The 27,518-nt window shown below is 53.4% G+C and overlaps 2 protein-coding genes across 2 annotated transcripts; both read right to left on the bottom strand.

Moving 5' to 3' along the window:
* LOC123032476 (solute carrier family 22 member 6-A-like) lies at positions 1 to 11,788 on the bottom strand. The gene is made up of 10 exons (XM_044448372.1): positions 11,381 to 11,788; positions 9,622 to 9,725; positions 8,011 to 8,165; positions 5,934 to 6,102; positions 5,586 to 5,709; positions 4,639 to 4,754; positions 3,440 to 3,654; positions 2,561 to 2,669; positions 1,124 to 1,327; positions 1 to 97 (listed from the first exon to the last, which is right to left on the bottom strand). The coding sequence occupies exons 1-10, from the start codon at positions 11,786 to 11,788 to the stop codon at positions 1 to 3; spliced, it is 1,701 nt and encodes a 566-aa protein (XP_044304307.1).
* A 5,095-nt stretch (positions 11,789 to 16,883) lies between these two features.
* Positions 16,884 to 24,082, bottom strand: LOC123032645 (solute carrier family 22 member 6-A-like). The gene is made up of 9 exons (XM_044448711.1): positions 23,687 to 24,082; positions 22,182 to 22,285; positions 21,442 to 21,596; positions 20,398 to 20,566; positions 19,975 to 20,098; positions 18,943 to 19,058; positions 18,351 to 18,565; positions 17,865 to 17,973; positions 16,884 to 17,091 (listed from the first exon to the last, which is right to left on the bottom strand). The coding sequence occupies exons 1-9, from the start codon at positions 24,080 to 24,082 to the stop codon at positions 16,884 to 16,886; spliced, it is 1,596 nt and encodes a 531-aa protein (XP_044304646.1).
* Positions 24,083 to 27,518: the final 3,436 nt, after the last annotated feature.

Raw genomic sequence — 27,518 nt, 5'->3', positions numbered from 1 at the left:
TCAGCACATTCCGCCGTCTCGCGTCACCTCCTGGGCCACCTTCCGCAGCAGGATCTGGTCTTGCCCCTTGGCAGCGCAGCTGTGCTCCAGTATCTTTCTGCTGGGGGAGAAAAGGCCGGCAGATTTCAGCAGAAAGCCCGATGCCGCTGCCAGTGCCACCCGCTTCCTCTCGCGGCCCGTGCGGAGCAGGGCGGGCAGCGTCAGGCGCTCGGGCCAAATGCAGCCCCCTGGAGCTCCCCCGGAGGCGGCATCCACTTCACCCGGCCGAGTCGCTTCCCGCCCTGACTTCTTCCCGCCTTTTCACGGGCTTTCCCCACATTCAGAACGGTGGAAACGTCTCTCCCAAGGCTCAGCTAAGGGCTGGTCACGTTGGAAGCCGCAATAGGTTGCTTCTTCGGGGATCTGGACTTCCCCGCTTTGCCTTTGGCCTGGACGATCGGAGCGCCATCTTTATTCGGGTTCCAAATGGTCCTTTGCTGCCTTCGGGCGACCGGCTTCCTTCCGCCTGGGGCACGTGCCTCCCTGTGAGCCTCGCCCCGTGGGCCTCTGGGGAACCAGCCATGCCCTCCAGGGCACCCGTTTTATCCGTGCGCAAGCCTCTGCCCCATAGCATCCGTTCTGTGGCATCAAGCACCCATATGCGCCCACTGACCCCACGGCCCTGCTCCTCTGGCCCCATGGTTTTACCAGCCTCCCCCAGCCTGGCACCCTCCAGCCAGATGGGTGGATTACTTTTCGGGGAAGCTTTAAAGCCTGCACCTGCTTGCATTTGAGTCTTAGGCAAGTCATCCCAGCCTTTTAAAAACAAGGCCAGGTGCAAAATCCAGGAAACCAGCAAGTGGGGCCTTCCGGAAAGGCCCCCAAGGCTGCGATTTTGACGCAGGTACAGCCACTTGGCCCGGCGATCCTTAACCTCCAGCACGGCCAACTCAGGCATTTTGAGCCAAATAGCTCCCCTCCTGTGACTAAGACGCATTTGGGGGGGGGTATTTTTGTCAATTAACAAGCCCCACCCTTTGCGACAGCCCCTGGGGGAACTCAGGCCATCCAGAGACGACAGGGATGGACAAACTATCAATCTCCCAAATAAATAAATAAACAAGCAAACAAAATAAAAACTCACCCGCTCTCGACTTCCTCAATGGTATCCGGAAGCGGCTCGTGGAGCGTCTCTGGCAGGAAGATGGCGGCGATGCCAGACAGGATTGGGGCCGTCCCGTATATGAGCGGTGGGAGGTAGGGGAAATATTCTCCCGTCATTCTTATCATGGGTGCCACTATGCCCCCCACGCGAGCGAGGGTGCTCCCCATCCCCATCCCGGTCTGTCTGCAAGTGTAGAAAACACCCTTTAAAGGAGAAATCATAGAACAGTGAACAATGCCGGCCTGATTGCTCTCTTCAGAGACGCAGGGATGTAAAAACGGAGGCGGGGGGGTGGGGGGTGCTAGGTCACCCCTCTCCACAGGAGTGGCACGGGGTGGGCAGAAGCCAGGGATGAATGTCTGTGGAACGTGAGTCGTGCCACTGGCGAATGGCGGTGCCCAAAGGTGGGTGTTTTCAGACTCAGTATCTGGGATGAGTGATTGAAATGACCCCCGATAAAACTGGGCTGAGGAGCATCTTTCCACACCCCGAGGGCCAATTTTCTTTAAGGGGCGCTGCCGGCCAGCCTATTTTCCAGCCCTTTTGGCCAAGAACGGAGGCTCTGGAGGTCCATTTCAGTCTTTTAGAATGGGGGAAAGTGCCCCAAGGCTGAGCAATGGACAGGAAAAGGGAATGGGGCCCTACAGAATAGGGTGTGGATGGCTTCCCCTGATGTCGGCTTACCTGCCACTTCTCTGTTCGAGACCCCTCGGCCCTGGGGCATCTCACACAGCAACTTTGCAGTTGGCAAAGCGGGAATATTCTCTCAGCAAAGCTTCTTAGATGGACCCTGCAAGCTGCCTAATCCTACATCAGGTTCTTCGTCTCACCAGCTTTATCTATTTGTTTAAAGTTTTCCCATATCTTCCTATTTACAATACTCTCAGGACATCTTATAATCATAAGGTGAAATCCAGCATTGTATCATTCTATAAAACCCCAGTTAAAATATCAAATGACCTTAAATTTGGGGGGCGGGGGGGAATAAGAAGGTTTTAGCCTGGTGCTGAAAAGAAAAAAGTGTTGGCACTAGGCGAACCTCTCTGGGGAGCATATTCCATATCTGGGGTGCCACCGCAGAGAAGGCCCTTCTCCGGGTAGCCATTCTTCCGATCTCCTTCAGGGCTCCCAAAGAGGGACCTCTGCTCCAGCGCTTGGGTGTTGGCCAGGCACACAGGGAAGGAGACGCTCCGTCAGGTATCTCCCAGGTGGAAAGAGCCGCTTCTCCGTTTTGCTGCGGGGCCATGGACAAACACAAGCACCCCCTCAGCATGGAGGCTGCCCCCCAAAACATGCAGAAGGGTTGGGCCGGGAGCAGCTATCCTGAAATGAACGTTGGTTTTTATGCTTTTGAAAAGAGATCCAGTGCCCAGCGTTCGAGGCCGCGGTTTGCCTCAGGCCCGGCCGGAGACGTACCTGATCACCGTCGGATACAACTCGCCCGTGTAGAGGTAGAGGCAATTGAAGGAGGAGGCCAAGCAGCCTTTTCCGAGTACCGCCAGAGAGGTTCTGAGTGCTCGGAGATCTTGGGAGAGAGGAGCAGCGGGAGAGAGGAAGGAAGGAAGGAAGGAAGGAAGGAAGGAAGGAAGGAAGGAAGGAAGGAAGGAAGGAGGGAAGGAAGGAAGGAGAAAGACATTGTGAGTTTCCCAATCCATTTCTAGAAATAGTGACCTGGCTCTATTTTGCAGCCCAGCCCTTCCAACAGAAGCTTTCAAGCCCGAGGTCCCGGAGCGACGTCCAGAGCACCTGGGGGCTCAATCCACCCCACCCCAAAAGGGGCACGGCTCGTTCCCCTGTCCTCGTTTGCTGATCCCCTGCCGGAGGAACCCTCAGAGTAGGAGAAACCTAGGAGATGGACGGCATTGCACCGCCGGAAGACCAGGAGAAACGACGCGAAGCAGCTGAGCCCTGAGCCGGTTCTAGCAGGATAACATCCTCCAGGGTCCGCCTCTTCGGGGCTGGAAGCAGCTCGGAGTCCCAGCTACTTGCCCTGGGACTCTACTTTTCGGGTTGCCCCATAGCACGGCACATGCTCCAGCCAAAGAGCAGCAGGACAGCAGAGCTTTTGGTGCTTCTAGCATTAGTCCAGCTCCACCCCGGGGTAAAGAGCTTCGAGGGACAATATGCTTGTGGGGCTGGACCTGAAATCGTTGCCGTCGGCTCCAGAATGTGGCCCCCGAGGACTTCGCAGAGATGGAGCTTGGCCCTCGGGGTGGAAGAGGTCCCAGCCTCAGGCGCTAGGTGCGGAGCCTGAAGTTCGGGGGCCAGTCCCGATCAGGCCCTGCTCCGGCTCACCTGCAGGCACAAAAATATTGGCCAAGATGGCCAGTCCAGCCACGATGACGGACGACGCTTGCGTGGTCCTTCGCCCAACGTAGCTCATGCCGATGGCGGCCCCCAGCTTGGCCGGGATGTCAATCACACCGAAGGCCACCTGGATCAGGTAGATGCTGAAGCCAAAGTTCTGGAGGTCCATGGCGAGACCATAGTAGGCAAAACTGGTGGCAAACCTGGAATCGGGTACGAGGAGGAGCAGGGGACAGGGAGAAAGGAAGGCGATGCAAACGGTCTGTGAATGTACCTTGATGTAACCAGTGACAGTATCAGAGAAGAGATACAGTGAGTGACTACTGCAGGCTTTTGTCTGGCTTAATGATATAGCAGGATGCTAGTCCTCATGGAAGTAGAGAAGCAGAGCAGAATTGCACGGGAGTTGTTCCTTCCTGATTTGACCAAACTGAGGATTCTAGTCCTCATGATACTTGAGAAGAATCTCATGGTGTCTGTTCTTTGATGATTGAACACAACACAGCTAAATTCTGGCCTTCATAAAGGCTGCAGGGAATCTTGCCTCCCTCAGGCTGAGGACAACTCTCCAGCTTTTTATTTATTTATTAAAACATCTATGCTTTGACCTGAAGATCTCACAGGACCTGGAAAAAGCTGCTATTCATAAGATACATTATGCTGAGCTGAGTCCAGCGTGCTGATATTTTTTCCAGAGAGGCCTGCAGCCCTTTGACACAATCCTCTCCTTTAGGAATTTTTTTGTCTGCTAACCGAAAAACTCCACACACTGGACCTACGAAAGATCAGCTGTCATCTGAGCTGCAATCGATTCCCCCGTTCCATTTGCACAGGAATGAATCAACAAATATTCAGGAACAAAATATTTTGCTTTCAGAGCTCGCATTTCTCGACAGATGTGAGAGCGAAAGAAGCTCTTCTTCTCATGCCATTCATGGGATTCATCAGTACTTACCTCAAAATCACACAAGCATAAAAATTAAAATCTGCTCTGATTAATCAATGTTTTTCTTCCATCAGTTGATCCAAATCTCCTAACTGAGGCAGCCCTAAAATCACGCAATTCGGAACAAAGCCATTTCCACTTTAACTTTCTAAATGCAATCAAAACCTCAAGTTTCTAATCCTTATGCCCAGCCAGAGTATTGGAAAGTCAGGATGAATGAAAAGAGATGATCTAAGCGTACCAAACGCTGGAAATGCAGCAGGAGATCCGGCGCACGGTGGGGGTACGGACCAAACTGACGAGAGTGTAAGACGACTGAACCAGGGTCAGTTCCTTCTGCATGTTTGATTTCAAGACCTGCGGGAGATTAAGGAGAAAAGCAAATACTGGGAGGCACTGGATCGGGAAAGGTGGCACACAGTGAGATGCAGAAAAATCCAAGCAGTGCTTAAATATATCTGCAAAAATGCATTGGAAAACATGTCTGGAGAGGCGTTTCAACTCCATTATGCATATTGCACGTCCCGACTTCTTGAAATTATAAATTTCTTGGGACCCTCCAAATCAAGTCAGAACCACCCCCGATTCAAAGCTTCCATTTGAGAAGGCGTTTGTATGGCCTACTCACCATGAAAAAGAGGATAATTGCTTAAATTAATGGCTTTGCAGAAGCTTATTGGGTGGCAAGGTGTCCTCTGGATCTCTCAGATGCGGAAGCATAGAAACTCTTCCCGTGATGAGACCTGGGGCACCCTGCTCTTCCTTTGTCCCCCCCCCCCTTTTTCCCACTGGCAGCTTCTGGCTTTCCTGGAGATCCCTCTAAAATTCCCAGCTTGCAAAGCTGTCCTTGGCTTTCTGCTTGGCTCACGGACCATGTCCGTGTCCGAGGTGGGATATGCCTGAGCTGCTCCTCTGCCCTTCTCGGGATCACATGCACCCAAATTTCATTGATCCACAATCCCCCGATTGCTGCCCTTCACACAGGTGGCTTCATTTCTTCCGGATTATCCCTGAATCTGAAGTGGGTGCCTTGGCCGGACCAGATTCCCGGGGAACCACATTCACTTGCGCTCCAAAATAATTAGATGGGTCAAAACTTTGCTCCCAAATTAACCCAGAGATACAGGGAGCGTCCTGTCTCCGGCCTGTGAGTTCGGCTCTCCCCTCCAGCCCGTTTCGCCCCTGTACCTCCGTGCTGAGCTTCTCTCCTTCTTCTTTCTTTCCGTTGATCTGTGCTACCTTCTTTAAGACTTCGACAGCTTGCTCTATTTTGCCGGAAAGAACCAGCCACCGGGCCGATTCGGCAAACCACCTGTTCAAAAGAGCCCTGCCTCAGAGTGCTGTTTTCTGGTCGTGCCAGGGTGCCTGGGCAGCATATAAAAACTTTAAATGCACAAATAAATATAACCGGAGCGGAAGAGTTGAGGGGGCAGTTCCAGCCGGAGCCACCAAAGAGGGATCTTTCCCATGAAGGCGCTTGGCCAAGGCCGAGTCCTGGGGGGCCGCCTCGGGCACGGAGGGACGCTGGCCACTCACCAGGAGTACATGAAGAAGACAAAGAAGGGTATGGAGGCGGCGAACTGCAGCCAGCGCCAGTCCGGGAGGGCATAGGCCAGCCCGGGAAGGAGGATCTGCCCGAACGTCGCACAGTACCCCACCACGGTCCCGGCCACAGTGCGGACCTTGGTGGGCACCCACTCCAGCACTGAGGGAGAGAAGGGAACGCGTCAAGCAGCTGCGGGGTTAGCATCGCTCGCTCCTGAACGATGCACAAATCGCTCGCTCCTGAATGATGCGCAAGGAGGGGGCCGGAGGCTGAGAGGGTCTCCTGCAAAAGCTGCGGAAAAGCAGGGAAACCAGCAAAAGCTGGTAACTGGGGAGAGGCGGAGGAGCAGAGCTGGGGAACACTGGTGGGCCAGCGTGTGGCCTCCAGAGAGCCCCCCCCGACTCAAGGATCCACGCCCCTGACATATCGGTGCGTGTGTTAAGGTAGTCAGGTTGCCAACTTTCTGCCTGCCCTTTGCCAACTTTCTGCCTGCCCTTTGCTCCTCTGCCTTTAACTTGCTCCGCAGGCCCCAGGGAGGGGAGAAGGCTTCATTTTTCCCCTCCCACCCGAAAAGTCTTCTGTTCATTTCTGCAAACTCTTCAAGGGCACGAAAGCAGCTTGGATGTTCCTCTGCCACGCAAGCTCGGTCAGCGGGCAACTTGAGCACAGCCCCGACAAGATGCGGTTTTTGCTTGCCGGAGCCGCTCGCTGAGGGCCAAGCGGGCCGGGTGTGTCTTGCACACCCCTCTGCCGAGCCCGACTCCGCGGTGTGCACAGCACGTGATTTCCTCCCACACAGCATGTGCAAAAGCAAATAAAAAGATCCGGCATGCCAAGCTGCAGGGATAAATATTTGCGCAGCTAAACGGCGCGCGGAGGGCCGAACATCGCCAGTGGGTCAGGAATGTGCCAAGTGGCAAACATGAAAAACACTCCACCTTGAAGAGGCTTCGCCTTCCCTGTCTTCCTGGCAGGCAGAAATCCAGAGGGTGCAGTTTCAGCTGGGTCTCCATTTCCCCACCAGAGGAAACCACATCTCTGCGGCTAAAATATCACTTTCCTCATAGGCTGCTTCAACAGTTCTGCACAGGGCCCACGCTGCCAGTAAGGCATGGTTATTCCAGTGTGTGTGTGTGTGTGTGTGTGTGTGTGTCAAACTACAATTTAGGAGAAACTTGGGGGGCTCTCTGCTGTGCTGGGTGAGGCTAAAGGCAACAAATGGGGCGAAAATACCAAAATGGCCCCACATTTTAGCTCAGAGCTCTTATTCTGTGGCTTACGAAAGCTGGACAATTGTTCGAAAGTGTTTGAAGCTCGCAGAGGCTGGATCGGGGACTGGGGAAAAGGGGATGGCCTCATCAGAGCTCTATCGGAGGCGAGTCCCAAATACGAGTCCCAAATACGAGTCCTCCAGAAAGGCCTTCCCGAGGGGACGGGAGGGACCCAAGCATGTATTCCTGGAGGTGAACTCTAGATCGGGTTCGAAAAACCACTCTGTGCTTGCTCAGAGGGCCGTTCTAGAGGACTTGTATTTGGGAGCAATGAAGGAAGCCTTGCAAGGTCACAGGCTGGTGACTCGTGAGCGCTTGAAGGAGGAACGACGGCTTGTGGGGAGCTCAGGTCTGCAGGATTCTGTGTGCCCTGAAGCTGGACCGGTCCAGGTTTGGGTCGCAGTTCACAGGTGAGGACGAGAAGAAGGAAAGGTAGGGGATTAGCAGGAAAAGGTTAGCGGAAAAGGAAGGAAGGAAGGAAGGAAGGAAGGAAGGAAGGAAGGAAGGAAGGAAGGAAAAGGGAAGGTAGAAGGGGAGAGGAGATGGAGAGAGGGAGAGGTCAAGGATGGAGAAGGAAAAGACGTGAAGAGGAAGAGACAGCCGAAACCGGCTCTTGGCAATCCGGCCCCAGTCCGGCTCTTTGCGCTGGCGGCTGCTCAGCCGCGGCCTCTCAGCACCCCGACACAGGTGTGCCGCCTCAAGGTGAGTCAGGGATGCTCCCCAAGCTGTGCTGGGCCCGGGGCTCGCCGGCCCCTTCGCCTCATCCCCCCTCACGCCGCGCTGCGGTGCCGCTTACCTAGGGACATGCAGTTCAGGATAATTCCCGACAGCGCCATCCCGACCAGGAAGCGGAACACGCAGTAGGCCGCGAGGCTCGGGGCGAAAGCGGTGCACAGCCCCGCGATGGCCATCTGGAGGTACGACCAGCTGAGGACGGCTTTGCGCCCGAACCTGTGACACAGGACCGAGCACAGGGATCCTTATGGACTAGTGGGCGGCATATACATTTTAAAAACAGAAAAAGAACAGGATGGCTGTTGCGATGTAGGTAGGCCATCGTCGCCTCGTTTGGCCGTTCGATTTACCAATAATCTGGATGATGAATGGGGAAAGCAGAGGAGATGTTGAGGAAAAGCCCACCCCTGCAAAGAGGGCATCGTTTGCATAAATTTTCATGGACTAATGTAAAGCTTGGCTTAAAATCTTCCATGCCGATAGCTGGCACTATTTGACCTTTGAGAATGGCCGAAGCGGTGCAAAAGCCAGGGAAGCCCTCAGTGAGGAATGGCTGGTGCCACATGGGGGATTCTGGGAAGATGGCTGGATCTGGCTTGCAAATCCAGGATTCAAAACCCTGGTTTAGATACTGATTGAGTTCAGACAGCACTCAGCAATCAAGTTCACTTCACCCATTGGAGGGTTGAGTGTGGCTTCCCTCTGAACCACGGTTCTTGCTGAAACATGGCTTATCATGCTAGATAACATCCCACAAACAACCCACAAACAAAACGTGGGCTATTTTCGTGGTTTGTTAACCACAAACAAACCAGATTGGGTTGTAAACTGTGGGTTGTTTGTGGTTTGTTCTCTCATCCAGGTTTTGAGAAAGGATTTGGGAAAAAAGAGCAAGGAAGGAAAAGTCATGGAAGTGTTTGAGGCAGGCGAGCCAGGCTTTTGGGGGCACAGCTGAGACAGAGGCAACAGTGTTGGGGAACGAAATAGAGGGCGCTGTTCCATAGACCACCTGGGTCCCCCCAGCCCTATATCCCCTGGAAAACAGCAGCCCAGTGTCTCTGGATGATCTCCAGTCCTTCTGTTCGAGACCCAGTGCTTACAGTGCAGGACTGGGGCTTGGGAGACTCCCTGGGTGACTGTGGGCCCTTCCCTGCCTCTTAGCCTAACCTACCTCGCAGGGTTGTTGTTCTGAGGTTAAAAATGGAGAGGAGGGGAATTAGGCAAGTCATCGTAGGTTGTTTGTAGGAAAAAAGGTGGGATATTAATATCCGAGATAGATGTGCTACGGATTCTCTTCATCCAAGGCAGGTACTTACCCCTTGTGGTGCTGCCCGTCTCCGATGTGTTTGTCTCCATGGCAACCCCCAAGGGAGGCCTCCACTGCCCCCTTTTGGCAGACAGGGAACTGGGAGGGGGAGACGGCCAAGCCTACGCAGGGGTGTTGGTGGCAGCCGTGGGGTGCAGACCCAGCTTCCCGCTGGAGCACTGCCCCAAGCGTTGCGGACATACCAAATGCTGGCAGAGACCAACCTTCCCCAAGGTGCTCTCCAGATACGCTGAACCAATGGGCAGTGCTGGTGGGGAGCATGGGCACTGCAGTCCAGTGCATCTGGAGGACAAGCGGCTGAGGAGGGTTGGCAGAGATCGAAGCAAAGCTGCTCCACGCACCCACCTGTCCGCTAAGGTCCCGAACACAAGAGCACCCACCAGAACTCCCCCCATGTAGATCGACTGGGCAATCTGCCTCCGGGTCCGTAGGTCGCAGACCAGGTCCCACTGCATGGACAGAGGGGAAGAGGATGGAGGAGGAGGGGGGAGAAACAGACGGCAGAACTTCAGAAACTACAATCCTCCGGCAGCCGCTGCAGGGTGTAGTTACAACATGCTGCCACCAGGGGGCAATGTGGCTTGATTGGTAGCCCCCCGCAGGAGAACCTAAGGAAGGCGTCTTGCAAGAGGGGAGAGAAACTCACGCCCCCATCCCTCCCGAGTCCTGCAGCAGCTCTGTGCGTGTGACTTCGGCCTTGCGGCTTGCGCCGTCACCTGCTGGGGTTGGCGGAGGACTGAGCCCATGTGCCCCGGGAGAGCTCTCCACGCATCCCAGCATCCCCGTGGCCTGCTGCCCCATTCCGAAGAGTTGCAGCTCTCCGTTGCCCCTTCCCAAGCGGAGATTTCTGCCCGCTGTTTGTCAACCTCGCCACCTCCCCTTGGGCCAAAAGACAAAACAGTACAAAAAATTCCGAAAGGGAGCCGAGACACGGCTTCATTTGCAGTTTCTGCCACATCAGACCTTTGTCCCAAAGAGGGTTAAAATAACATCAGAAATAGGAAAATCGCATAAAGCCGAAACTACACTGTGACATAAGGTATGATATGATATGGCATATAAGATTTTTAAAAATTCACTGGCCACTGGAAAGCACAGTTACTCGCTTTTGTTGATCACTTTTCTCTGGCCTGACTTTTATTATTTTCAGGACTATATAATATTTTATAGACAGCAGGATAGGAGCAGACACAGAGGAAGAATTTAACTTTTTCCTACCCTGCTGTAGCTAGGAAGGAAAATCTAATTTCCTAAAGCTTATTTCTTATATTCAGTTGGGAATTTTCATCCCAAAATCAATAGCATTTTCAGGCCATAGATTTTCCTTTGGGGTGCAGTAGGAAAGGAAAGAGTTACACACACACACACACACACACACCCTACCTGTTGTAACCCTGATTCTTTCTAGCACCCCTCCTGCAACTGGGATCAATTTGCATTTAGAAACAAAAAGTATCCACCGAATACAAAGACATGATCTAGCATCCCTTGCACTTTGGCAATTAAAATTTAATTCAGATTAAAACCTCAACCCCAATTAAAAGCTGGGGGTGGGAAATTTCTAGTGGATCCAAGAGGAGGCACTGAGAACACTTCTCAGCTTCCCGTTTGTGTTTCCAAACCGGGCACACAAGCCCCGCTGTGTGCTTGGTTTCTTTTCAGAGCGGCCTGGCTGCTTTTCCCACCACTGCGGCCAACTGGGCAGAGGCCCCCCTTCCGAAAGAAGACGAAAAGGCCGACCGACACCCAAATGGCCCACATATTGCTGGAACTTTGCAGAGCCACAACGGAGCTGTTTGGGAGCTGCTTGCACCCTGCTCATCCTTCACACTTCTTCAAGAAAACTGCCTTTCTTGCTATATTTAAGAATAAATTAAAAACACCCCGAGGGATCCGTCCGGCGCCTCTCTTCACTGTCATGACATTGACCCTGGAACTTCCTAGCCGGGCAGAGAAACTGGGATGCCCGAGAAGCGCTTTCAAACTGGCGAGGCTGCCCGGGCCCCTCTCGGGGTTGCAACCCTCCGCTCAGCCCCCGGGCCGAAGCTTCACCGTGCCGCGACCCCACACCGTGCTAACCTTTGCGCGTGCTCCCTCGGCTCACCTCCATGACGATGGTGTTGCTGAAAACACTCCGGTCGTACACCCAGCCGTCCCTGCAGGGCTCCGTGTCCGTCCAGGTCTCGTTCTCGCCCGCGGCGCTGGCGTTGAGGAGATGCCAGCGTGGCGTGACGAACCGGCGGCACCGCTCGGGCTTCCCGGAAGCGTCCTTGGGAATAGAGATCCACAGGATCTCCTCCTCGGAGCCCGGCCTTTGAGTCCTGTTGGTGGGTCTGGCGGTGGCGTTGCTGGAGGGCCGGATCCGGCAGTGGTGCTCGGGGATCGCGGCCGAGAAGTTCTGCAGCAGGTTGTGGCTGGCCGTCAGCAGCACGGGGGTCACCAGCAGCGCCACGTGGAGGACCTGGAAGCGGCCCATGCCCCCAATCCGGTCGAGCAGCTCGGCGAACGTCATGGCGAGCGGGGGATGCTCGGGTGGGAACGGCGAGGAGGGCTGCGGAGCTCCCGATCGCAGAGGCGAGCGCTCGCAGCCCGGATCTCCAAAGCTCATGCCAGGTGGCTCCAATGCCTCCCACCCTCCCTGGAAACATTTCCTCCAGCTAATTCGGGGTCAGGATCTTGGACGGTGAGGCGGCCACAGTTCCCCCCGCCCCGCAATCTTGGCCTCAGCTGAAAGCATTGCTCACGGGCCTCGCAGAGAAAATAGAAAGCACATGGGCCGTAACCTGTTGTGCGAACTGGAGTCACCTTGCACGGAACTGTTTCCCCGAACTGTGTTTATAGATCCCTGCGTGTATGTTGTAGCCTTGGGGGGGGGGGCGGGGGGGGGGGGGGCTGCAGGAAGGGGGTGGGTGTCCCAGCATGGAGGGGGATTATGCAAGCCCTAATCACTTTACTTGGGTCAAAGTTCTAATGAGGCATTCCAAGGATTAGCTCGAAAGGAAAGGACAGCCGGGAAAATGCAGACATTCAGTTAATGTGGGGCAGCGAGCTCTGAGGAACCAGTGTGAGGCTGGAGCGGCTGTGGGGAGAAAGGAAAGGGGGGACTTGGCCGGCTTTTCTCAGCTGCGGGAAAGATGGCTTTTTGTTCCTCGCTTTGTGTTCAAGAGGAAAGAAAACCGGACCACCAGAAAACTGCGTGCCCCGAAACAATAAAAGCAGGCAACGCAACTTGGGAAAGGACGGCTGTTTTCACCATGCAGTTACAGTAGGCAAGCTTTGGAGCTACACAGAATAATTTCACTGCACTGGCCTGGAGAAGCGTGTTGAGGATTCTGAAAGCTTGCTGGGGGCGGCACCAGGGAGAGGCAGTGTCCTGGGGAGGGGGTGGATTTTGAGGCCTGCTACATTTAATTCTCAATATTTATTTCCCGGTGTTGCCAACGTAACTGGGTCAACCAAATTTGCCACCGAGTGCACAGCAAGACTTGAAGGGAAGATGTGCTTCATACACAGGCCTTCCAGATTTTCACCAGAAGGGCGGAAGCGATCAAAGGGGGCTCTCTCCACGCTTTTCTTGCCCCTGCTCAAGTACATCCGTGTATGATTCCCTTCTCTTTGGAACTCCCCTTTGACACCCCGTTTCAGGTCCCTGCCAGGAGCTGGTGGGGCTGGGAAGCCAGTGGGTCCAAAGCTTGGGGCAATCCACTGATCCTGTGGCAGGGAGGAGACAAACTCACCCCATAAGCCCCCCATGGGAGGTCCTGCCCACACGCCCTCCGAAGCCGGCAATGCCCCTGCCTTGTGGCTTTGGATGGGTCGAAGCCTCCCAGAATCCCTTCCCAGGATTGTGGCATAAACGTTCCTCTTCTTCACATGCACGGCCCATGGGGCCCCCCCAAGCTTTGGGGTTCTCTGTGTGCACAGTTAAGTATGGGGAAAACAGCTCTGCACACCTTCTTGGGCATCTACCGGTTGCATCCGTGAATCTAGTGAGCAAAGCTTGTTTCGCATCTCTTGGCCCTCGCGACACCCCTTCAACCAGGAGTTGTCTGATTCGACTGATTTCTGGGGGTGCAGCATTGCAAATCCTTCTTCTAAACTTATGTTTTGGTCCCATGGGGACGAGAACAGGCGCTCCCAGGGAGGCCAAAGTTCGTAGGAATGCAAAACACTCCCTTAAAACCCCAAAAGACAGCGCCTCCCACCTCCCCAGAATATTTTGGTGCCTGCTCTGGTGTGTCTATTGGAAAAGAAACGAAAACTGGCCAGTCCGAGCATCTCACCGGTGCTGTTTACTCGGGCGACCCTTCTCAAAATGCTTACAGCTGCTATGATCTGCACTGCATGGCTGGAAACTATAACAGGAGAAGTTCTGTTTGGGGCAGAAAGCGCTGCAATATTTTGTTTCAGGTCTTGGGAGGGATGGGAATGCTTGCGAACAGCGGTTTTTCTTCGAGTCTGGAGTGTGAAACCTACACCGCAGGCTTCTGGAGGGCATCCAAGGTGCAAGGTCAGGCCAAGGGACCACCAAGCCCAGCATTCTGTGCACATGGAGGGACCACCCAGCTGCCCAGAGGAAATGCACTGTTACCTCCTCCCTCTCAGCCACCTCTCGCCTCCCCCCTTCCCTCTTCTTCCCCACCCAGCAGGCTGCTGGGGAACAGGTAGAGTTGCATTGAGCCTCCAGTTTGTCCGCTGCTTGTCGCAGGTTTTGTGCTCGGCCCTGGCTTAGGAAGTGAGCCAAGCTGGAGGAAGCCCCCGAATACTAACAGGACATTGCTTGTGCAACCAGCAACCATCTTCCACAGCACATGCAGCTGCAAGTCCCACGCTCAGGAAAGCGATCCTGAAAGACTCACGGCTGCGAGGAAGCGGGGCAGAGTCTGGGGAGCCAAGCGGAGTGGATCCGACAGATTCCCACCCCCAAGGAGGATCCCTCGCACACCCCTAGATGAGGGGGGCACTGTTGGCTTTTGCTGGTTTTTGCCAGAAAGCTGAAATGCCCCCCTCCCGCTGGCACTAAGAGCTCCCCCCCGCAACCATCAGCCCATGTGGAGATTCCTGGCTTTAGGACATTTCCCTTCCTTATTCTGGAAATTCAAAGTGCCTCTGCTAAGGGGGAGTGACTGGCAAGGTACAGATCACTGGTCCCTTGGCCCCGCCCCTCTTTTGGCCCCGCCCCACCGGTCTTTTGGCCCCGCCCACCATTGGGATGCAGCCCAAGAGCTTCTCCAACGCGGAATGCGGCCCTCGGACTGAAGGAGCTTCTGCATCCTTGCGCTAGACGAAGGCACCAAGGTTTTTATTGTGGACTCCAGGAATGTGGGACATCACAGACCGCAGTGGCCCCCCAACTTATGGGGAGCTTTTCCCTCCCCGGCTCTCATTGGCTGCTCCTCTCGCTTCCGTGTTTTCCAGCGGCAAGGAATCCGTGACTGCTTCCTTAATTTCTGCCGTATGCAGGAGGACGGCTTCCTGATGGGAGACGTCATATCTGCAGCTTGCGTCTCTCTTCTGCTGCTCCAAGTTTCTGGAGGGGGACAATGCGGGTGAGACTTAAGGTTGGCCGGTTACACGTTGTGAAAAAGAAAAGAAAACGCACACACGCCTGCAGACAGACAAACAAACAAACAAACAAACAAACCACAGAGGTCAAAGGAAGCCATAAATGTGCCTAAATTTATGCAATTTTGCACCTGGCTACCTGAAAATGTAGAAATAATCATTGCAAGTCAATTGGCGGTAAATTACAATTAAATAAACAATAAGCTAAAATTTTCACTGAAATTTCAATTGGAAAACAATATAAGGTGCAGAAGTTTGGACAACAGTTGCTGTCCAGGTGCTGAAGTTGTGGATGGGAACATACAGGGCCTTGTTCTCCCTTTCCAAACCAGCAACAAGCCCTGGATTCAAGCTGGCTTATGATCTTGGCTTGTTTCAGAGCAATAAACCAACATCCTTGGTAGGGTTTGATGCACCTGTCATTTTAATTCCTCTCACTTTCTCATTTCTTCCAGTTTAGAGACATAATTCCATGCATGTTTAGATCGGGAAAAAAGTCCTACAAAGCCCAGCATTCCCCACCCAGCATGGATGGGATTCGTAGTCCCCTTTTCTGTCCAAATATGCATAGGAGTGTGCTCTGACATTTTCTTTCTCTTAAATGTTCAGATTTTTTAAATGTAGTTTTTATGAAAATTTGTAAGGTTTCTGGACACATTTCTCCTAATAAGTTCATCTCATGGGTATTAGAGAACAACTTTTTGCAGGAATTTTGTATTTTTGGATATTATTTCCCCTAAAAGATATAATTCTTGATTGCAGAATCACTTTGCAACATCTGGAAAAGGGTGAAGTTTGAAGGGTTACTGAATTTCAATTTCTCTAGTGGCTCAGGAAAGCAAATTTAGTTAAATTCACACTGCCAACTGAACAATTTTCTCCCCTGCCACTAATCCTGGATAATATGATGCTGTTTAACCCCCCGGGCAAGCAAGAGTAGAAAAGCAAAGGGATTTCAGCACCGGCATTCTTGGTTTAACAAGCCAAGATTCCTAGCTTAACGTTATGTGTGAACTCAGCCAACATGTGAAGACACTGATGAGCCAAAAGCATCACTCGTGTTTCTTGCTCAGGAATATGGAGCCATTTCCGAAATCCCTCCGGAAAGAATCGATGTGAGGAAGTTTCCATCGCGTTAAAGGCTTAGCACACCTTTAGGCTCCTGAACATTGACCGAGCCCTGGTTAATAATTTCTCCCTTGAAAATGTATAGAGATAACTCCAGACTAAATGTAGACTTTACCTTCATTCCAGAGAGCTAGCGCTGTTTGCAACAGAAGAGTTCACCCTGTCACCTGACACTGCTCGTTTTACAACTCAACCTCCCCAAATTCTCCCCCAGCACACTTTAAATACTGTTGTGGCTCCTGGAGTGTGACTTGGAGGTGGAGGAAAAATTCGATGGACAGCTGGAAAATATTGAGGGAGAGGTAGATCGAGAACTCCAACATCTCCCCTTTCAAGTCTTTCTGATGGAATATTTGAGGGAAAACCCTGGGGCCTGAGTGGAATTGAATTTAAGGAAGTCGGTTGTTAATTTCTCCCCCAACACACCCAGTTTCTGATGGCGCCCCAAGGCCATGATCCAATTCGTGCCCGCATAGGAAAAATGTCAGAAAATCCCCAGCATTCCCCATCCGCCATGCTGGGAGTGTGAGGCTTTTTCTCCAAACGTGGCGCAGATATGTTGGTAAAATTACAAAGAAAAGGCAGGGATCCCTTCTGGGCTGCAGGAATGCCAGCCAGGGTCAAATCCAGCCCTACAGAGGTTCCCGCTTGGCCTTCTGGGTTTCTTTAGATGGCCACGCCCCAACACTGGCCCCACCCCTTTCCCCCAACACAGGCCCCACCCCTTTCCTCCAGCACAGGCTCCACTCTTGGGCAGCTTTCCAGAGGGCAAGATCTTCATGACGGGCTGCAGGAGCGTTAAGCTAAAACGTGCCGGGCTTTTGGGCCGCGTGGCCCCCGGCTCGGCCCCAGCAGGGATTTCGGCCCTCGCACGGCCGCCTTCCCTGCCCCTAGCCGCCCTCCCGCCCCGCCACTTACTGCCTCTCGACGTCGTCCACGCTATCCGGCAAGGGCACGTTCAGCGTCTCCGGGAGGAAGCAGGCCGCGATGCCGGAGACGATGGGGGCCGCCCCGTAGATGAGGAGGGGCAGGGACGGGGAGTACTCGCCCGTCATCCTCACGAGGGGGGCCACGATCCCGCCAACACGGGCCAGGGTGTTGCCGAACCCCATCCCGGTCTGCCTGCCATGCGAGGGGCAAAATGGCCGTACGAAGGCAAGTGAGCAGTCGAAGCAGCAATGACCGCAAGAATGTGAACACCCAGCCTTGCGTTTTGCTATTACTCTCTTGCAAGTGTAGGGTATCTCCACCCCGCCACCTCTAGACGGCCACGCCCCCTTCCCCTGGTGCCGCCCCCTTTCCCTCAACCACCAATCAGCTGGGGACTTCCAGGCTCTTGTGCAAATTCCCTGCATGCAACAGGCTGAATCTGGCCGCGGTGCTTTGCCCCCAGACCTTTGCCACAATCCACAGTGGAGATGTCAAAAGGGGAACCTGGACGTGCTACGGTGGTTTGCAGTGGAAAGGCGATTTTTCGTTTCTGCTGCCCCAGAATGCTTTGGTGGCAGGAGGAGGCCTGAATCGGTGGGACAGGGGTCTCGAGGGTGCCTGACTGACGCCTCGCTCACCTCCTTCTCACCCCCACCACAACGCGATCCCCCGCAGCCCCTGGGCTGTGTGTGAACCTTCTGTGCAAAGAGAGGCAAAGAGACTCGCAGAATTTATGCTCTGGGCAGAGCGGAGAAATGCCCCCGGATGCCACGGTGTGGGGCTGCAGGGCGACTGGTGGGGTGTCAGGAGGGCAGGCCCATTCGGACCCCAATTTTGATGCCCCTCGGTGTGAGCCGGGCAGCAAGCCAGACCCTGGACGGGGCTAAACTTTTCTCTGCTCCCGATCAAGGCATACAAAGCGGCCCCTGGAGAAGGCCACCCAGAAGCGGAAGACTGAGAGGTACCTGATCACCGTGGGGTAGAGCTCTCCAGTGTACAGGAAAACACAGTTGAAGGAAGCTCCCAGGCACCCTTTCCCGAAAACAGCAAAGATGGTGCGGAGGGTCTTCAGATCTAGGGAGATCGATCGACGGGCAAGGTTGGCATCCGCCCCCAACGTCTTTGCCAAGCTGCAAGAGCCCTGTGTGGCACAGCGGCTTGAGTGTTGGGCTGAGGGCCCAGAAGATCCGGGTTCTAGCCCCCCCCCCCAGCTCACCGGGTGACTCTGGATCAGCCACAGACTCTCAGCCCGACCTACCTCACAGGGTTGTTGTCGCAAAGATGAAAATGGAGAGGGGAACCATGTGAGCAGCCTTCACTTCCTCGCAAGAGAGAAAGCTGGGATATAAGGTGATGACGGTGCTGATTCCACGGGCGTGGGAAGCTGGAGGGAATCTTTCCCGGGGGCCTCCAAAGCTCAGAGCTGGCCCTTTAAGGCCTGGGCGTCTTACCTTGGGGCACAAAGATGTTGCTGGCGACAGACAGCCCCGCGAGGATGAGCGCCAGGGCCTGCGTGATCCGGCGGCCGAAATAGGAAATCACACCGTAGGCGATGAGCTTCGCCGGGATGTCCACCACCCCGAAGATCACCTGGATGAGGTAGACACTGACCCCAAAGTTCTGCAGGTCCATGGCCAGACCATAATATGCAAAGCTGGTGGAGAACCTGCCATTGAAGCAGAAAAAGCGCGCCAACGTGTGGGGTTTTGGGTGGGCCCAGGCAGCATACAGGTGAGTGAGAGGGGGACCCGGGGCCCGGTTCTGGTCCCCTTCCGCACTGAAGCTCCCCGGGGTGCTTTGCCCCAGACATGGAAGCTCAGCCTGGCCCACCTCACAGGGCTGTTGTGAGCATCAGAGTGACAGTTGGTTTCGCATGCCACCTCGGGCAACTTGGAGGGGGAAAGGCAGAATTTGGATAACACATCATAATTCCAAAGCTCAGCAACTTTGAGCTGGATGCTACCCAGGTAATACTGTGAGTGTTTTTGCCTTCTGGGTCCTTGTTTCTGCTCTTGTTTGCAAATGTTTCCCACCCCAACGTACCACACAAAGCTGAGGCAGCATGTTCTGCGACGTAAGGCCGGCGTGCGCACGAGGTCGGCAACGATGAAGCTGGACTTGGGGGTGGGCTTCTCTTTCTGGATGCTGACTTTCAGGTCCTGCAGAAGCAGAAAAAGGGAGTGGCTTATCCAAATTCCCAAAATGCATCCTGCCAAAATTACACAAGCGTTGCCCCGAAATCCACAGACCAGTGGTCTAACCTGTTGAATTTAGAGGAGAGACAAAATTAGCGCATCTGCTTTCACTCTCTCCCCCAAACTTGCAGCTTTCCAGCTCGGAAAAGTAATCCCAAACCTTCCAGAAAGAAGACTCCAAAAACTCCCCAAAGAAAGAAAATATGCAAAACTATGGGTGTGTAAGAATTTAGTTTCTGTTCAAAAGTTGTGCAAACATGCTTCATTTCTATCCCAAACTCTAAGCGAGGCCACTTCATATTTTTGTCCTCAAGAGAGTTTGCAAGTGCCCGAATTTGCCGGCTCATTAAAAAAGCATCTTTCTGAAAAAAGCACCCTTTAAAATATACACACACCCTGCACACAAGCCATTTCTCACCCTATTCAGTCAGGGGAAAATGCATACTTTTGAGTAACATACTATTTTGTCAGGCCAAAAAAACTAGTCGAAAGCTGACGTTAATGTTCGAGAATTTGAGCAAGCTGGAAAATCACGTGTTCTCCTTTCTATACATAAAGTTGGATCCTGGTTGCAGAATTTAAATCCCACCCGGTTGCAGAATTAAGAGGTGTGATAGCAGGTGGGGGGAAAGGGTTGCTTTTTTGGCCAGGGAGAAAAGGGAATTTCCAGCTTGCTTAAATTCTCTAAAGCTAATGTCAGCTTTCCACTTGCCACATTATATCACTTTTCTCCTGGCAGGCTCCTCTTTGCTGGGAACTTCTGGCAAGCTCTGAATTTCTGCAGCATGGAGGTGGGATGAAAGGCAAGTGCTGAGCTTCTAGCTGTCCAGGAGGCATTGGAGCCCTGGCAGGGAAAACGTTGGCAACCGTGTCTTGTTACCTCAAGACTGAGCTTCTCTCCTTGCTCCTTCCTCTTGTTGACCCGGGCAACTTTCCGCAGCTCCTTGAGTGCCTGGTCCAGCTTGCCAGCCGTGGTGTACCATCGGGCCGACTCTGTGAACCACCTGGCCAAGGAAGGTGGAGGAGAGGAGAGGAGAGGAGAGGAGAGGAGAGGAGAGGAGAAGAGAGGAGAGGAGAGGGGGCAGAGTGTGTCTAAAGAGGATTCCAGCCCACTGATCGCTTTTCCGCACTCCCTAAAGGAGCTCTCCTGCGGCAGCCGGCAGGCCTGCAAAGTATCCAAGCGAAAGGACTTCCCTTTGCGTCTCCTCCTCCCTTCTGAGCTCCCTGCCTCCCGCAGGAATGATTTCCTTCCTCTGGCTGGCACCCCGACGGAAGGCCGCGGGGGCGACATGGCGCCACTTACCAGCTGTACAGGAAGCAGGCGAAGTAGGGGCAGGAGACGGCCAGCTGCAGCCAGCGCCAGTCACGCACGGCGTAGGCCACGCCTGCCAGGACGAACTGCCCCGCGCTGTAGCCGTAGCCGGTCACCATGCTCACGGTGGCCCGCGAGCGCATCGGCGTCCACTCCACCGCTGGAAGAGGAAACCGGGGAGGCTCATTGGGGGAGAGCCGCTTTTGCCTGGGCGTTTCGGCTTGGCGGATGATGCCCCGTGTGCGGACACACGAGGCGGGTGCTGAAGGAGGAGAGGCTCCCGGGAGATTTGGTGGCCTGGGTGGACAGCGAGCTCACGGCTTGTCCCGTGCGCAAAAGCCAACCGGTTGCTTTTCCTCGCTGCGACGCAGCCGGAGGGCGTCAAGCCAGCCGTGGGGCAGACAAGCGGCCGTCCTGCCCTGCAGCTTCCTCCCCCGACAGCCGCCGCTGCTGCCGCCTCGTCCTCCTCTGCGGGGGACCCCGTGCGCCACTCGAGGGCCGGTGGATTCAAGGAGCTCTCCATGGTGCTGAAGGCCACCTGCGCAGCACCAGGGCCCAGCTCCTTCAAGCCTCCGGCTTCGCCCACGAGGAGCCCCTGGGTGCACCTCACACGGGCGCTTCCATCTCCACTGGGCAAAGACAAACCGGACTGGTTTTGGGAGAAGCCCCAAAACAGGACAGCGGTGGTGCAGGGCTCATTTCGAGGTTCAGGGGCTCGTTACGAGAGTCCCCATAGCCGCACTTCTAAGGGGTGTCCAGAAATTCTGGTAGTTCCTTGTTGACAAACTAGTTGTCACACTAGCTGACGACTCGTTTCCATCTCTGGCAGGGGCTGGTGTGTGAATGGGTTTTTTGTGCCCGTTTCGGACTGAGCGGCCTCTCCAATCGTCCCTGCTGATTGAAAAGATACTAGCCCGGTCCTCATTGGTGCAACTGCACAGCTGTGGCCCACGAGGAAGAGAAGGCCCTTTGTGCATGCTCAGGGGCTTCCCCAGCGCCTGCTCGGCAGGGCCGTGTGGCTCCAGGGGAACTTACACAGTGAGGTGCAGTTCAGGCCGATGCCCGACAAAGCCATTCCCGAGAGGAAGCGGAAAGTGCAGTAGGCGGTGAAGCTCGGAGCGAAGGCGGCGCAGCACCCGGAAACGGCGACCTGGAAGCATGACCAGATCAGCAACGCCTTGCGGCCGAACCTGAGCCAGGGGAGAGGGGGGCTCGTTAGCTTGCGAGCTCGGAGCTAGCTGTGAAGATGTTGAGGAGCAGGAGTCTGAAATTGTCATCTGGAAGCTGGGGCCTGGAAGGAAAGTGTGTGTTCCGCCAACGACGCAATGAACGTGGGCTCAGCTTCCGGGAATTAAGCCCAGCCGGCCCAGGAGCTCCATATTGCAGGCCAGTCACGGCCTCCGGACCGGAGGAGCGGGTGACTCCTTTTGTTTGTTTCGAACGCCTAAGAGCATCTCTGAACCCCTAAGAGCTTCTCTGAAGTGGGACTTGGGCCTCGCCTTCAAAAGTCAACCCACCCACCCTTGTCTCCCTCTTTCGGTTCTAGCTGCTATTTCTATCTCTCTCTAAATTAGCACATGCAAATAGAATGCAGATGGTCGTCCTCATTTTCTTCCCATGTGATGCACTCCTTCGTTTTTGACCCGCAGCCACCCTATTTGCTGGACGTGACATTTTTGGGAGGTTCTGCTTATCTACCCAGAGTATTTTGAATCGCAGATTCCCCAGCTGGGATATTTATAGGAGTGACTGCTAGAAAACGGGGAAGATCTTACTTGTCCGAGAGGCCGCCAAACACAACCGCACCCAGCAACACGCCGGCCATGTAGATCGACTGCGCCATCTGCTGCAGGTTCCGAAAGTCACACACCAGGTCCCACTGCAGGAGAGAGGGCAACTGAAATTAGGGATTGGTGAGGACTAGAAACTTGTGCAGGATGCAGGAACAGACTGGAGTCAGGAAAGCTATTTAAGGAGCAGAATGTGGATTCCCTCCTATAGGTTAATGTGTGAAAAGGCGCATTTGGGGGAATTGTGCCTTTTCAGAAGTGCAAATTGGTTTACATGCACACAAATGTGAGTTAGGAAATTGATAAAAATCAGACTCCTTCAGTGTGAGGTCAACAGAAAGCCTCTTGTGAATTCTTGAAATGCAGATATCATATATTTAACAAAATCCATGCATCCCTACATTTAACCATACAACACCCCTGTGAGGTAGGTCCCAAAGGGAGACAGTGACTGGCCCAAAGTTACCTAACATGTTCAGAGGCTGATTCAGGATTTGAACCCAGGACTTTCCCTGATATAAGCTGCCACAAAACCCAGTGTGCCACAGAGTTTCAAATCCACCCACCCTGATGCAAACATTTAAGTCACGTGCTTTCGAATCATTGCAAAGATGTGACTTTGAAAAATTTGAAGAAAAAAAATCTTTAAATTCCCTCGTGATATTTTATGTGCACGAGGATGGGAAAAATGCAGATATTGTTAGAAGATAAGGCCCATTTAGAGCCACCTATTAGCTCTTCCTCACTCCAAGTACTTTGAACATCTTTTAAAATGTGAGAAGCTTAGTTAGGAACTAGAAAGAAAAAGTTAGGGATGCCCAAAAAACCTGTAATAGGTTCAGAGGAGTTTGGATATCTGCAAATCTGATCTGTGGATTCCATGGTCAGGGATCATGGAGTGTTTGAGGAATGTATAAAATATAAAGCATGCAGGTTCTGCCAAGTTGAAACAGCTAAAAACCCATTAAATGCATTCTTAACCCTGTTTCCTTTGTCAGGAATATTGTCCTGTTGCATATGGAAAGTTTGCTTTTCCCCCCTTTTTTTTTAAATGAGCCAGTGATCTGTTCTAGGACCCAAGTGGCCAACTGCAGCCCCCTCAAAATCCCCCTGGGGTTCTGCCAGCGCATTTTGCAGTGGAGAAGCAAAGCAAGAACTTACCCCGACATTTGGCCAGGAACTGACAGGGTGGCTTTAAAATGCAGCTTTCAAAAAAAAGCGGCTCGGTGTATTTTAAAGCTCAGGGTTGGCTTTTTCGGGCCACTGGGCAGTTTGCTCCGAATCTCAGGGGCAACACGCCGGGGGCAGGGGGGGGGGTTGTTCCAAGTGCAGGAAGTTCAGGCCCATTTAAGGCTTGTGGGGGGAATATGTGGCTCGCATACCTGTGTTGCGCACCCCTTCTGTTGTCAGAGAAAGCCTAGCAACACACAAGAAACGTCCCTCTGGCCCGTTCCCCCCGCCATGTCCAGGCAGTCAGGGCGTTCGCCTACCTCTGTCACGATGGTGGAAGCAAAGACGCTTCCTTCGTAGGTCCATCCATCGAGGCACGGTTCCAGCTCTGCCCCCGGTGCCTCCAGCCCCGTGAAGTTGCGGTCCAGTACGGGCCACTGGGTGGTGATGAATCGGCGGCACTTCTGCAGCATCCGGCCCCCGTCTGTAGGGATGGTGGCTCTCAGCAGCTCCCCGCAGCGCCCCGGGGCATCGCCGTCCACGCCGCAGGTGTCGTTTGCGGAGATGCGGCAGCGGTGCCCGGGCATGGCCGCCGTGAAGTTCTGCAGCAGGTTGTGAGCCGCCATCATCACCACTGGGAAGCACAGCATGGCCACGTTGAGCACCTGGAAGCGGCCCATGCCGCCCACCTGCTCCAAAAGCTCGGCGAAGGTCATGGTCGTTCAAGCGCCCAGCGGGCCTGGGCCGAAGCGGGTGGGCATCCAAGATGGACGCTCCCCAGAACCTGTGTGGGCTTGGCGATCCGGAGAGGCCGGTTTCAGACTGACTTGCCAAATGTGGAGAAGAAACCTGGAAGGCGGATTATTATGCAACAGTTCTGCTGGGCTCCTGGAGCTCCGGAGAAAGGAAACAGTTAAGAAAAGGATGTTTTTGCACTTCTCCTGCTGACGGGCAATGCAGACCGGCTGCTGCCCCGCTGGGCTCTTTGTCTTTGAGCCTGCCCCGAAGTCACCCAGAAGTGCGTCTCCTCTCCGTGGCGGCGTTCTTACGAAACCAGTCGGATTCGCTCCTCTCCCTCTCCCACTCCCCACGCAAGGCATGGAAGGTGCAAGCAAGTCAAAAGGGGGAGCGACGAAACCAGGTCCCCGGGAGGTGACTGCTTTTGGCCCCAATTCCCAGCCGGCTGAGTCTTAGACGGCTTAGTTGCTTTAATCAGACGCGCAGGTCTGTGAGGTTTGGAGGTATTAACGAAAGCGGAGAGAGAATTTATTTCAAAGGAATTTCGGCAGGGTTGCAGGAGGAACGAGTCAGACCCGCATAAGGAGCCCTCCCCCTCTCGTGTCGGTGCGTTTCTGGTTGCAGAGAAAGCAACACGGCAAAAGGCTCAACGTGCAGGGTGCCCATCTTCAAGGGCAGAGTGAGACCAGCTCAGGCCACCCACGGCTGTCGGCTGCAGCCTTCCCAACCTTGGGGCCACCAAATGTTCTGCACTACGACTCCCAGAATTCCCGACCCTGACCATGCAGGGTAGGGCCTGCGGGAGTTCAAGTCCAAAACTTCTGGAGGATGCCAGATTGGAGAAAGCCAGGGAGATGTTTTTCCTCCTGGCCCGAGATGCATCCCTGGAGTCTCAGGACGAGGGACCAGCCAAGAAACAGATCTTAGGGTCCCTTCTGAGCAGAAAGGGGTGGAGATCTGGCTCAGTGCATGTTCATTCTGAATCCATGGCATCCATTTGCTTTCATGTTTGATCAGACAAGTGTAGGATGGAGAAGAAAGGGGATTTCGTGGCAGCTCTGATCTTGACTTAGCATCCTGCTTTCTCTACTTGTGTGCTTCGGTGTTTTCCCCTCAAGAATGGCCGCCGGGAATTGATCTTGCATATTGACAGCTGTTTGCTCATAATCCTAACACTGTCGGCCGTGGATTCTGGGTTAGAGAATCATTAGGATTGCAAGCAAACAGCTAGCAAAGTAGGCTTGGTTTGTGGCATCCCCAGGTGGAGCTACAGAAAAGCACGTGAGAAATTCTAGAGGGACGGAGCCATTTGATATCCGGTTTCTTGAGCTGGATGGACCAAGCATCTTGACTATGTACAAAATTAGTTCCTAGAACTGGAATTGGAATTCCAAGTGGGTGTTAAAACCTATCCTGCAAAAACTCCAGAGATTCCATTGTGGCCTAAAAGAACCAGGTTGGTGTGGAAGTAGTCAAGAGTGTGAGACCAGGACTCAGGAGATCCGGGTTCAAGTCCCCGCTCAGCCATGGAGCCAACTGGGTGACTGGGCCAGTCACAGATTCTCAGCCCAGCCTCCCTCACAGGGTTGTTGTTGGGAGAAGAAGACTTGTACAAGCTGCCTTGAATTCTTTGGAAGCAAAAAAGTAGGATATAAATCGAATAAAGAAATAAATGATAAAAGAGGAATAGATGGATTGCGACACCTTCCAGGAGGGCAGACAAACTGGGTGAATCTAAGGCAGTTGAAAACACAAAGAGCATCTTGAAAGCATCTTAATTTGTTTTGGTCTCACATCCATGAGCCGTTGCCTTTATTGACAGACACATACAAACAGCGACAGAGAACATTGTAAACCGTGGGGCTCAGCAGCCACAAAATAAATGCAGAAAGGAAAGGGTGTTTGTGTGCATGCAAAATCCAGACATGGATACGATAAGCACAGAGACCATTCTCAGCATGAATAACTAGACCTTTCCCAAGCTTCGCACTGTTTGTTTAATACCTGCTTCTGGGAGAACAAACTCTGCTTCTGATTTGAAACGTAGACAAAAAGCATCAAATATGACGGGGCAGAGGGGGAAATGCTGATGTTGGAAGAAGCAGTTGATGCTCTGCCTGAGGAACAGCTGTTCAGTTTAGCAGCAGACTAAGGGGGGGGGTGGTGCACGACACCCCCAAATCCATTAAACTGAGCCAGTCATTTGAGGAGAAATGTTGTTTGGTGAAATGGACGCTTCCCCAGTTTTGGTTCTTAGAACCGTTTCATGGACCCTTCCTCGGGGTGGCTTGGGAGCAAATCCCATCGAAGCCAATGAGGCCATGGCTGGGTGGTGTTTTTATGTGCAAGGAGGCATGTAGCATCTGCCCAACACATACGCCAACCAGACTGCCCTTTCCTGTCTCAACTGCAATCCGTACAGGAGCCACAAGATGGAAATGAAATTTCCCAGGAATTATGGATAGGTTCCTATTGCAATACAAAGACTTGAATAGACGGTGAAGACCTGCTTGCTCCTGAAAATGTGGGAGCGGGCTTAGTGATGGACCTCAGTCTGCAATTTGGGCCCTGCTTCGGGTAGAGGATTCTTGCTCACCACTGCAGGAAAGGTTTCTGGCATCTGCAGCAGAGACGAAAAGGGGGTCTCGCCCATTCTGTGAGCAGAGCCGATGACGTTGGCAATCTGAGCTTCCTTGGACACCAACAGAACAGCCACTGTTACTGATCTTAAATAAAAGATGGGTAAGCTGGCTAGGTCAGGGGGCTCAGAAAAGTGGGGGGACTGACACCAAACCCATCTTCTTTCACCTTTGATGTCTGTATCACTCCACACAAAGGCCTGTTGCAGATTAGACTAAAACTGAACGATTAATTCTCAAGTGCTCCATCACACTTTCCCTCCAAAAGCACATTAACTGCCTTTGAAATCTTTCCAACTACATTTCAAATTATGCCTGTTCTGGATGGTGGGATCTTGCAAGATTTCCTGATTCGACAGGAAGGCAATCCAGATGTAAAAAGAAAGCCAAACGTTTCTCCTCGTAGTTCAGACTTCGGAAACAAAACTCGGGGACAACATTTAGCACATCTGTTTCGATCATGGCCCTGTGATCGGAGTGGCTTTTCATATTGCTCCTTTCAGCTGCTGAGAGAAGAGTTGTTCGTTCTGTGAAAAGGTGTATTTTTTTCCTGGCCAGCCCTCCACCAGAATGGCAGTTCCCAGGGAGTGAGGAGGGAATCTGCCAACTTGTACCGCAGGCGTCGTTTTAATTTCCCTGGGATTTTCCAAAAGCCCCTCCAAACAGGTCCTTCTGTAGAAAAGTAAAATGCTGATTCCTCCAATTCTCTTCCCCTCCCAAAATAAATTCATCCCACCCACCAAAGCGAAACAGCCCATTTCAAGGGGGACAAAAA

Source organism: Varanus komodoensis, unplaced genomic scaffold (genome assembly GCF_004798865.1).
Source record: "Varanus komodoensis strain SLA01 unplaced genomic scaffold, ASM479886v1 scaffold55, whole genome shotgun sequence".
Lineage (NCBI taxonomy): Eukaryota > Metazoa > Chordata > Lepidosauria > Squamata > Varanidae > Varanus > Varanus komodoensis.
Note: the sequence above shows the minus strand (reverse complement) of the source record. Positions and strands in the feature narration are given on the sequence as shown.